At 38.2% G+C, this 12,285-nt stretch overlaps 2 protein-coding genes across 2 annotated transcripts; both read left to right on the top strand.

Moving 5' to 3' along the window:
- The first annotated feature begins 7,205 nt into the window (after nucleotides 1-7,205).
- LOC126504812 (elongation factor 1-gamma-like) lies at nucleotides 7,206-7,544 on the top strand. Its single transcript, XM_050147334.1, has one exon. It carries the CDS (start codon nucleotides 7,206-7,208, stop codon nucleotides 7,542-7,544), a length of 339 nt encoding a protein of 112 aa, XP_050003291.1.
- On the top strand, nucleotides 7,531-8,549 carry LOC126504811 (elongation factor 1-gamma-like). Its single transcript, XM_050147332.1, has one exon. It carries the CDS (start codon nucleotides 7,566-7,568, stop codon nucleotides 8,193-8,195), a length of 630 nt encoding a protein of 209 aa, XP_050003289.1. The 5' UTR covers nucleotides 7,531-7,565; the 3' UTR covers nucleotides 8,196-8,549.
- Nucleotides 8,550-12,285: the final 3,736 nt, after the last annotated feature.

Below are 12,285 nucleotides of genomic sequence, written 5' to 3' on the forward strand. Positions count from 1 at the left end.
CACACACACTCACACACACACACACACACGTATGCATGCACACATGCATGCATGCTCAAACACACAGTTAAAATAAATGTTTATTTATTTTAAAAATTATCTTTTCTCATTTTCTATATCAATCTCAGTTTCCGTCTCTCTTTTCCTCTCATTCTCTCCACCTTCACCCCCTGATACCTACTCCTCAAAGAGGGTAAGGCTTTCCTCTTTGAGTTCACAAAGTCTAGCACATTGTTTTGAGGCAGGACCATGGCCCTCCCCACTATGTCTAGACTGGGCAAGGTATCCCTCCAAAGACAATGGGTTCCAAAAGGTCAGTAAAAGCAATAGGGATGAATCCTGGTCTCACTACCAGTGACCCCACAGTCTCCCCCAGCCATAAAACTGTCACCCACAGTCCAAGGACCTAGTTCAGACCTATGATGGTTCCCTTGCTGTCAGGCTGGAGTTGGTCAGCTTTAATTGGGTTAGGTAAGCTATTTCAGTGGGTATCCCCATTATGGTCTTGACCTCTTTGCTTGTATACTCACTCCTCCCATTCTCTGACAATACTTTGTGAGCTCAGTCCAGTGCCCCACTGTTAATCTCTGCCTCTGCTTCCATCATTTACTGGATGGAGGTTATGTAGGAACTCAATGTGTTTCTTCTAAAATAAACGTTTAAAAGAAAACTTACATTATAAAGAAGTGAGCATTTCTATCGAAACACCATTTTTGATATAATCTATAGACAGAATCAGTGAAAAATTAATATGAAATATTATGCCTTTAAAATTTTCCTTAACAGTAATTTTCCTAAAAGGAAAATTTTTCTAAACTTAGAGAAACTAATCAATAGTCAAAATATTTACAAAAAGACAATAGATCTTGTTATATTTTATCTTAGTAAAATATGTCACTTTACTTCTTATAAATAATTTATTGAGGTCCCTCATAATTAGTACAAAAGTCATCACTATGTGCTGTCATTATCACCAATTTTAGAACTTTCATTCACTTTCTAATTACATTTCTGTTAACATTCAATTCTATCCTATCCTTTAAAGTCTACCCAACTTTCCACTGGCTACAGATACTATGTGTTACCTAATCTACTTTCTACTCTGTGAATTGAATAAATTGAACATGTCACATGAACAATATTACCCACCATGTGAACTTTATTTCTGGCCACTTTATCTGCTTAGAATGTAATTTAAAATTCCATCTTTGTTATACCATGTAAACCATTCTTGTTTTTGACTTGACATCATGACATTGTAAATACTACTAAGACATGAGTTGATTAAACCAGCAAAGATCTGCAAACATGGTAGACATGGAAGTGACAAATTTAGGAGAGCTGGAGGATGGTGAACGTGGTGCATCCATAGTTATCACATTTATGAACTCGCGTAACTTATGGTTACATGCACATGACCCACTTAGCCAAAATAATAGCATATATGTGGTAGATTATCTTCAAGCTCTGGCCCATCCTGAGGAGCTATTTGCAGTGTATAGATGTTTGAGGTAGGAAAACCTTTCTTTGCGGAAGATGTGACCAATGTTGTGTTTTCCATACTCTAGGAGGTGGTCACATACTCATGTATGGAGAACATTATATGGACTTGGTTATCAAAACATCAAAGTCATGAAGGAAGTTGGAAAAAGGTGCTTGAGCGTTATGAGGACAGTTGAACCTCACAAACCTTTGGATAGATATGATCATTTATTCACATATGAAATTCCTGAGAATTTTATAAACATGTGAATGTTTCTATAGCTTAATTGACTACAGAATTGCTATAGGTTATATGGGCTTGTGGGGGAGAACTTTAGTTGTTTTCAGAAGATTCTGCCTGTTGGTGTGCATGACTTTGAGCTTATCATTTCCAGCAGTGATGGTACTAATCTGTACCATCAGTTCCATCTAATGTTTCATAGAGCATTCGTTTATTTCTACTTGTTACCTGATGATCAGTGCCGCATTTCTTTCTCTGAACAAACATCACATTTCATATCATGTTCTCAAACACATTCCAGATGAGACTACTGTTGCTGAATCTCAGGCTACTCCTCTTGTCAAATAGTTTGACTTATTTGGATTAAGCAATGCATTAATGCATGTCCCAATGGTTTTTCATAAATGACACAGATCATAGAGAGTTGACAATGGAGAATATGAGCTGGAATAGCATTCTAAGACATTAGGACACAATACGACAAAAGATATCATTTAAGAATCATAATTTTGAGGTTAAAATTTGAAAATTGGTAGAGACTGTAAGCTTTTCTATCAGTGTTTTTCTGACTCAAACCACCAAAATAAAACAACTCCAAGTCTCTTAATTTCTGTAAAATTTCTGGCTTCTTAATAAGCCAGGAATTCTGACATCCATCAAGGAAATGTCACTTGACACATTTTGCAGCCACTAAAAACCTACTGTGTTGCAGAATATTATTTTAAAATGTGTTGTTTTTTTATACTGTGGAACACTTATTTAACAAAGTAAAGATGCCTGTTCAAATGCTGCCTTTGTTTAACTATAACGTTGTGATTCTTTGCCTTTCTAAAGCACCTGATGGTCTAATAAAGAGCTGGATGGCAAATGAAAGAAAGGAGAAAGGAAATGTGGGGCTGGCAGGAAGCGAGTATAAAAAGAAGGAGAAATTTAGAGAAGAGGCACAAAGAAGGTGCAAGCTAGGACAAGAAGAGGAGGACGTCAAAGGCCAGTCACTCAGCCACCCAGTCAGCCAGGGAGAAAGAAGTAAAGAAAGGTATACAGAAATAGAGAAAGATAAAATCCCAGATGCAAAAGATAGACAGGATAATTTAAGGTAAAAATAAGCTGGCTAGAAATAAATCAAGTTAAGGCCAGGGATTTAGAAGAAGGAAAAAGTCTCCATGTGTGATTTGTTTGGAAGCTGAGTGTTGGGACCCCAAAAAGCAAAGAGTCAAATGAGTAGAAAGAATACAAAAAAGCAACACAATTATCCACTTTTTCCAGTCTCATTATTCCTACAAAAATATTTAATTTATTCTTAACAAACACCAAGTTCTGACTACATCTTTAAGCTGCTTTTTTATTGAATTGCTTAACACACTAAGCATATATATTTTCATTTACTTTGTAAAGTCTGTATTGTAGATCCCCCAATGCATAAATAATAGAAAGAATGGTTTTCCCAACTAGAACTACAATAGAACAGTCTTAGCAGAGTTTTCAGAGATCTGTAAGGAACAGGGAGAATATAATGAGAGCCATACTCAGCTCCCCTACTTTGGGAACCTGTGTGCATGCTATGTAAGAGCAATGTTTGGTGTAAATTCATGGTAGAGGAAAACTGTGAGTTTCTTGTCTTTGCTAGAGGGAGGGAAAAATACCCATAATGTCCCCAAAGAGTAATTGCAGACTCTAAGCCTTACATAAATCAGCCAGCCATCAGTGGTATATTTCTAGTTCCAGGAATTTAAACACAACTTCAGATCAGTCACTGGCTAGCCATGAAATGACCTTCATGCATGAGTGATGCCTTACAGTAAACAAGCCTCAAAACTGAACTTGTTTTGCAGATTTTTTTTCTTCTCTGTTTAGTTATTGGTGATCAAAGAAATATATGCTGAACTCTGTCAAGTGTTGTGTTTTGTTTTGTTTTTATACATTTATTGATAGGGTCAGTGTGTTATTTTTCTCTTTGTTATTCTTGTAATGACACTTTATTTTTCATGTGAAGTCACCCTTGGTTTCCAGGAATAGCTTCATCAAGTTGTTGTAAGTTAATCTTTTCAAATTGTATTGGTTTTATTTTTATAATTACTTGCTATTGATTATCCTCATTATTTCATGGTGGATGTAGATCTATAATTTTTAAGTATTTTTATTTGTTTGTTTTTTCAAGACAGGTTTCTCTGTAGCTTTGGAGCCTATCCTAGTTCTTGTATACCAGGCTGGCTTCAAACTCACAAAGATCTGCCTGTCTCTGCCTCCCAAGTGTTGGGATTAAAGGCGTGCAACACCATTGCCCAGCAATAATTTTTTAAGTATTTTTTTTTATTTTAAATTCCTATCTGATCTTCTGAGCTTATTTAAGTATTGCTGTCATAGTTATTCTAATAATATAGTTTTGAAATATGAATTATATCTTCTTGAATGGTTTGTAGAATTCATTAGAACATATAACTAGGTCTTTTTTGGAAGGTATAAAGGGAATTTTTTTGTACACATACTTCTGACCAGTTATATAGATCCTCAGGCATAAGTTTTAAATTTTTTGGAACTTTAGTAAATTGATCACTTTAAAGCTGATTTTTGGATTTATTAATTGGATATTGTATTACTAGATGAAGATCTATTGGGTCTGTACTAATGTAATTTCCTTTATTGTAACTTGTGCTCATATAAATTTGTAATTTGTGTTTTCAATTCCTTGTGTTTGGCATTGATAAATATAGCAACAGGACAAATTTAATGAAAAAAAAATTAAAGAGAGAGCTTTGATTTCAATTGTTTTCATTTTTATTTAAATTATTTCTTTCTGCTTTTTATCCACTTACATTGCTATTGTTATTGTTTGCTTCTGTATTTGTTGTTGTTGTAGTTTTGACTCATTTAGGACACTTTCTTGGACCTTTAAGCTTTTTTGAGATGATTAACTAATGTTATACACTTGGACTCTTAGCACATTCTGGAATGTAAGTGCTGAAGCCTCATGCTATGTTGTCATCTCCATTATGGAAAATTGTGTGTTTTTGTGTGTTCTGGAGTGGTATATGCACAGGGCTATGCAAGTCCATTCATGCTAAAGACAAAGGAAAATGTTGATTTCCTTTAGGATCTCCTGATGATATCACCTTTTGACTAACCTGACTGACTAGTGAGCTGAGATTGATTGATTGATAAATTTTGGATCCCAATGTTAGGGGAATAGGAAAATGGAGCCACACCTGGTAGGATTTGTTGATACTATATATTCTAATCTAGACCGTCACGCTTGCATATCAAGTAATCATAATCTCTGAGTCATCATGCTAGGATATGGTTTTTATTTTCTTTTCACCTCACCCTCAATCTCTGGATTTAATTAATTAATTAATTAATTAATTAATTATGGTGGGAAACTTGGGCATACTCTGGTATATGTGTGGAGGCCAGAGGGCAAACTGCTAGAATCTGTTCTTTCCTTCTACTATGTGAACCCCAGGAATAAAATACAGCTCAGCATGCTTGATTGGCAGGAGGCACCCTACCTGAAAACCATCTCACTAGCTTATATAGAGCATTTAACAAATAATATAAATACAAATTATTTTGAAAATTTCAAGTGTTTATCAGCTATTTATTCTGCTTTTTTTCCTTTTTTTCAATTCAGTAAGTAGTGAATATCATCTGTGTTTTATTTTCAATTAACTTAAAATAGCTAAAATTTTATTTATTTATTTTAAAAGAAAACAAAGAATCTTTTTTCATGTTACATACCAATCCCAGTTCCATTCCTTCCCCTCATCCCCATTCCTCTGCTTAATCCTACCACCACACCCCAAATCCACTCCTCAGAGAGGGTCAAGGACATTGGTTTGGGGAAAGTCCAAGGTCCTCCCTACTATATCTAGGCTGAGCAAGGTATCCGTCCAAAGAGAATAGGATCCAAAAAAGTCAGAAAAAAAGAGTAGGGATAAATTCTGGTGCCACTGCCAGTTTCCCCACAGTCTGTCCCAGCCATACATCTATCACCCACATTCAGAGGGACTTGTTTGTATCTGTGTTGTTTCCTTTTCTTTCTGGCTGGAGTTGGTGAGCTCCCATTAGTTCAGGTGTCCCCATCATGGTCTTGACATCTTTGCTCATATTTTCACTCCTCCCACTCTTCAACTGGACTTTAGAAACTCAGTCCATGCTCTGATGCATATCCCTGCCTGTTTCCATCAGCTGCTAGATGAAGGTTCTATGGTGATATATGAGATATTCATCAGTCTGACTACAGAGCAAGGCCAGATAGGGCACCCTCTCCTCTGTTGCTTAGGGTCATAGCTGGGGTCATCCTTGTGAATTCCTGGGAGTCTCTCTATTGACAGGTTTCTTGCTAGCCCCATAATGGTTCTCTCACTCAAAATATCTCTTTCTTTGCTCTCATCTCTGTCCTTTTTCCATCTCAACTTTCCCGTTCCCTCAAGTTGTCTCCACCGTCCCCTTCTCCCTTTGTCTTCCCCCTCATCCTCCCTACTTCTCCCACCATAACGCTCAAAATTTTGTCAGACAATCTTGTCTATTTCCCCTTTCCAGATGGATCTATGTATGTTTTTCTTAGGGTCCACCTTGTTACTTAGCTTCTTTAGGATCATGAACTATAGATTCAATATCATTTGCTTTACCGCTAGTATCCACTTATGAGTGAGTACATACCATGTTAATCTTTCTGGGTCTGAGTTACCTCACTCAGGTTGTTATTTTTCTAGTTTCTATCCATTTACATGCAAATTTAAAAGTGTCATGTTGAAATAAGAGCAGCGGCGGGGACCCAACACCCCGGCCGCTTGGCTAGCTCATGCCCGAAATAACAACACACAAACTGTATTCATTTAACTGCTTGACCCATTTCTATCTAGCCTCTTCTAGGCTAACTCTTGCACCTGGACTAGCCCATTTCTAGTAATGTTTGTAAGCACCCCAAGGTGCGCTTACCGGGAAGATTCTAGCCTCCGTCCATCATGGTGTCTCTGTCCAGAGAGCGGAGCTGTCGGATCTCTCCGGAAGCAGAGCAGAGTCTGACCTCACTTCCTCTTCCGCCCAGCATCCTATTCTGTTTATTCCACCCACCTATGTTCTAAGCTATGAGGCCAAGTAGTTGGTTTATTATAATTAACCAATTACCTTCCCCCATCAGTGTCATTATACTTTTACTGCTGAATAGTACTCTAATGTGTAAATGTGCCACATTTTCTTTATTAGTTCTTCGGTTGAAGGACATCTAGGTTGTTTTCAGGTTCTGGCCATTACAAATAATGCTGCTATAAGGATAGTTGAACAAGTGTCCTTATAATATGATTGAGCATCTTTTGGATATATGCCCAAGAGTGGTATTTCTGGGTTCTGAGAGAGGTTGATTTAAATTAGTTTTAATTCATTTTAAATCAAAGTACTTCATATTTTACTTCTTTAATGTCTGCCTTAGAATATATGCAAACTGAGCACCGACAGCCCCACCCCCTTTCTCTGCGGAATCACCATGGCGGCTGGGACCCTGTACACATATCCTGAAAACTGGAGAGCCTTCAAGGCCCTCATTGCTGCTCAGTACAGTGGGGCTCAGGTCCGCGTGCTCTCCTCACCACCCCACTTCCACTTTGGCCAAACCAACCACACCCCTGAATTTCTCAGAAAGTTTCCTGCTGGCAAGGTTCCAGCATTTGAGGGTGATGATGGATTCTGCGTGTTTGAGAGCAATGCCATCGCCTATTATGTAAGCAACGAGGACCTGCGGGGAAGTACTCCAGAGGCAGCAGCTCAGGTGGTGCAGTGGGTGAGCTTTGCTGGCAGTGATATCGTCCCTCCAGCCAGCACCTGAGTGTTCCCCACCTTGGGCATCATGCACCATAACAAACAGGCCACCGAAAATGCAAAAGAAGAGGTGAGGCGAATCCTGGGGCTGCTGGACACTCATTTGAAGACAAGGACTTTCTTGGTGGGTGAGCGAGTGACTCTGGCTGATATCACAGTTGTTTGTACCCTTCTGTGGCTCTACAAGCAGGTCTTAGAGCCTTCTTTTCGCCAGGCCTTCCCCAATACCAACCGATGGTTCCTCACCTGCATTAACCAGCCCCAGTTCAGGGCAGTCTTGGGGGAGGTGAAGCTGTGTGAAAAGATGGCCCAGTTTGATGCCAAGAAGTTTGCAGAGAGCAAGCCTAAAAAAGATACTCCAAGGAAAGAAAAGGGTTCACGAGAAGAGAAACAGAAGCCCCAGGCTGAACGGAAAGAGGAGAAAAAGGCAGCTGCCCCAGCTCCTGAGGAGATGGATGAGTGTGAGCAGGCACTGGCTGCTGAGCCTAAGGCCAAGGACCCCTTTGCTCACTTGCCCAAGAGTACCTTTGTGTTGGACGAGTTTAAGCGGAAGTACTCCAACGAGGACACCCTCTCCGTGGCGCTGCCATATTTTTGGGAGCACTTTGATAAGGATGGCTGGTCCCTGTGGTATGCTGAATATCGCTTCCCTGAGTAGCTCACTCAGACCTTTATGAGTTACAACCTCATCACTGGCATGTTCCAGCGATTGGACAAACTGAGGAAGAATGCCTTCGCTAGTGTCATCCTCTTTGGAACCAACAACAGCAGCTCCATTTCTGGCGTTTGGGTCTTCAGAGGCCAAGAGCTTGCCTTTCCGCTAAGTCCAGATTGGCAGGTGGACTATGAGTCATATACATGGCGGAAACTGGATCCTGGTAGCGAGGAGACCCAGACCCTGGTTCGAGAGTACTTTTCCTGGGAGGGGGCCTTCCAGCATGTGGGCAAAGCCGTCAATCAAGGCAAGATCTTCAAGTGAACATGTCTTGCCGTCACCTAGCTGCCTGCACCTACCCTTCAGGGGAGATGGGGGTCATTAAAGGAAACTGAACATTGAAAAAAAAAAAGAATATATGCAAACTTTTGCATATTCAGTTTAACTAAAACACATTTGTATTCTGTTGTAACTTTGGAGAACATTCCATAAGTATTAATTAGCAAAAAAAAATCTGTGGAAGATTTGATTTAGTTGTGTCAATATCTACACTAATTTCTGGCCCCTAATTACATTGAATATTATTATTGAGTAGAGCTTTGTGATTCTTCCAACACTTCCTGCTCTCCCATGCCCTAGCTTTCACAAGGATAGGTTTCTTGACATTCTTCCCAGTTTCTGTAAGAACACCAGAGAATAATTATAGAGAAAAGAACCTTCTGGATAGAGACAGTGACACCATTGATTCTCTGCAGACACTGCAGCTTGCTGCATTCTTCTATTTTCCCAAGTCTCCAACAACTGCTAATAACCAGCCTCATTCTTCCTGCCTCCTTCGGCTATTCCTGTGCAAGGGAACAAGGCTGCCCCACCTCAGCTTACCCTTTCTCAAAATTTTTACTGACTTGCTCTTGTTTTAGTCAAAGTCACAATAAATTCACAAGTTGCTAAGTATTTCCATTTTGTGTGATTTTAACCTGGTACCTTGTGCTTTAAAAAATCCTGGAGGAATTGAAAGTCTCAAAAATTTTTTGTATACAGATCTTGTGTTGAAAATTCAGTCATGTATTCAGTGATATATTCAGTATACATGATGAATAGTTTTTATTTGCCTTTGTCAGGGCTGTAAACTCTTGGGGCTGTTAATTTTAGTTGTGAATTCTTTATTTTACAGTAACTTTAACAGTACAAACTAAGTTTTAATTTATAGTATCTTTTTAGAAATTATATTATACTGTCTTGTATTGCCTTCTGATGTTGTTATAAAGTACCCTAACCTAAAGTAACTTGGAGAGAAAATGGTTTATTTGGTTCTTCAGTCAAGGTCACAAACCATCAGTGACTAAAGTCAGAGCAGGAACTCAGGACAAGAGTTCAAGCAGGAACTCAGAGACAGCAACCTTGGAAAAACTGTTTGCTGACTTACTATCTGTATTGCTGGCAGAGGTTCATCTTTAAATAGTTTTCTTAAATAGCTGAGGACCACCTGCCTAGGAATTGTACCACCCATACAACAATGGGCTGAGCTTTCTTACACCAATCTGCTGAAAAGAGAATGTTCACACGTGTATGTCCAAGGGTAATTCTGATCTACACAATTCTTCAGTTCAGGATTCTTTTCTCAGATGACTCTCCACTGCATTAAGTTGATAGACAAGGCTAACCAAATGCATAACATCTAATATATAATCATATATCTATAATCACTATGTCTAATTAGATTCAAGTTTCTTCATGTTTCTCATTCATTCTACTTTATCTTGAATTACTTGGTTGAAATTTACATAAAAACTTAACTATCCTTGAATGCCCAGAATATTTTAAAATATTTCTGCATTAGCTTTTTAAGTATTTCTTTGAAATATCAGGGCTTAGGTTGTTTTAATGCTCTTCTTGAGCAATTCTGTAAATATTGCTTCCTTAACACAGGTTCATTTTCACCCTACACTTTAGATTAGCTGAACTGTCATAAGATTTATTTCTTATAAGTAAGGTGCTAATAAGAAACCAATAAAAAGCTCCAGGTCTGCTGACTTTTAAGCACAGGTGTTTAATCACTCCTGCAGTGTCTTTGCTAGTCCCTGAACCATTCTGTATTTCTACTTTTTCCTTTGCCTATTCCATTAAGTTTTATTTAAAAGAAGTTCCCTCCTGATTTGATTTTAATGTTATGAACAGCTGTTCATAACATAAACATAAGTTTAAAAATTAAAGAATATATTATAAAACTTACACTGTATTTTTTTTAATTTTTATGAAAAAAATTTAAACCACTCAATATAAACGATTTGTTTAAAGTAGACCTTCATAACATAACTCTGGGGTTGAAGGTTTGACCAGTGACTTACACTGAAGAAAGTTCTAGATTCGATTTCCAGCATATTCAAAATTTAATAAAAATGTACTTTTGTATAAATTTCTGAAAATCACATTTCATTTCTTTTTCTGTTTTCTTCATTACTGTTCAATTACAACATCTAAAGGTATATGTACAGGATAGTCATAATGTCAGTTGCTTTAATCCTTGTAGCCTTTCATTTGTCTTTATGAGAATTATTGGGTAAACATCAGTGGTTGTCTGAGGAACTTTTAGAAGTCCCTTGTGAGGGTACATAGAATTTAAAAAGGTAGAACCAGGATAGAATTACTGGGAAACTATGTCTTCCTTTATGTTAAATTCTAGAGGCATTTTTGAATGGGGGACAATATTTTGTGGAAGTGTACTGTGGGAGCTCCTTCAGCGCCTTCAGCAAATATCCTTTAAGATACCATGCTCACTCGGGCATGATCTCTTATTCTATAAATGGAGATGTAAAGCGTATGTTCCCTTTTTTGCTTCCTACTTTCCTTCTGACTGCTAGACTCTCTTCCTTTTCTTCATTCATGCAGAGGACTTTGATTTAGGACAGTGATCTGTGATTCTCTCATAAGTAAATTATACATAATTCTGAACTAGTATGGAATTATTTTGTATCTTCTACGTCATCTGGTGCCTGAACGTGGGGACCACTCTACAAATTTCTGGATCGGTACACCAGCCGCATGGCACCTTGGGCACTGACTCTTCCAACCATGGTTCTACCTGGCCCTCAGATGCAGCAGGCTGCTACTCAGAGCTCCCCAGTTGGTGATCCACATGCTGTCTCTCTGTGTGTTACACATCAACACGTACTGCTGCTGCCTATGATCCCTGTGCTGTACACAGCCCGCAACTCGCACTGACAGAAAACTTTGAATTTTCTCTTTTTCCTGGGCCCCAACTTTCATATGATTGCCTAATAACTGCTCTTAATTTGTTAAACAAAGCATATTTTCAGTACCTAAGTAAGCAACACCGCTATTTACTGCTGCTGGTGTCTCTTGGACACATGGTTGCAACCGTTGACACCTACTGGCTGATAATAATTATTACACCTACCCAATTCATTGTAAATGACATTGTAAATGTTTAATAGGTAACATCTGAAAAACTACAAATATTACTAATAACAAGTGTCCATCTTGGGCAAAAGAAGCATGGCATCTGCCTGACTCTGCTCTTCTTCCCAGCATTCTTTTCTGTCTACTCTGCCCACCTAAGGACTGCGCTATCAAAAGGCCAAGCCAGTTTTCTTTATTCAACCAATGAAAGCAACACATAGAAAGAAGACCCTCCTTCACCAAATACTATGGAGAAGGATGGCATCAATTTGACAAAATTACCTGAAAGAATTTGTCCTATTGAGTTTTACTATTCTGAATCTGTTGAAAAGTTATGATATATCCAAAGATGAGACATTATCTTTCCCCGGAAAAAAATCATAACTTGGAATCCTCAATGAGGACATTAGAACAGAACATTGGATAGGATATTCAGATTTTTAAAAGGCAGAAATAAAAAGAATTGAAAAGATTGATGAATTTACTGTAATTGATGAGCAGGGAAAAAAGGTACAAAAGAAAATTTTGCCTCATCAGTATGTGCCAGATCTGGGGATGATTTATACAGAGTTTCAGCTGCATATCTGATAATTTCTTCGGAAAGACCATCTGGCACAAAGTACCCTAAAGTAGTTATAGAATATGCATGGGAACCAATATGTATGAGTGATCT

The sequence above is a fragment of the Alexandromys fortis genome, unplaced genomic scaffold (genome assembly GCF_014885135.2).
Source record: "Alexandromys fortis isolate MF-2015 unplaced genomic scaffold, M_Fortis_MF-2015_v1.1 scaffold_32, whole genome shotgun sequence".
NCBI lineage: Eukaryota > Metazoa > Chordata > Mammalia > Rodentia > Cricetidae > Alexandromys > Alexandromys fortis.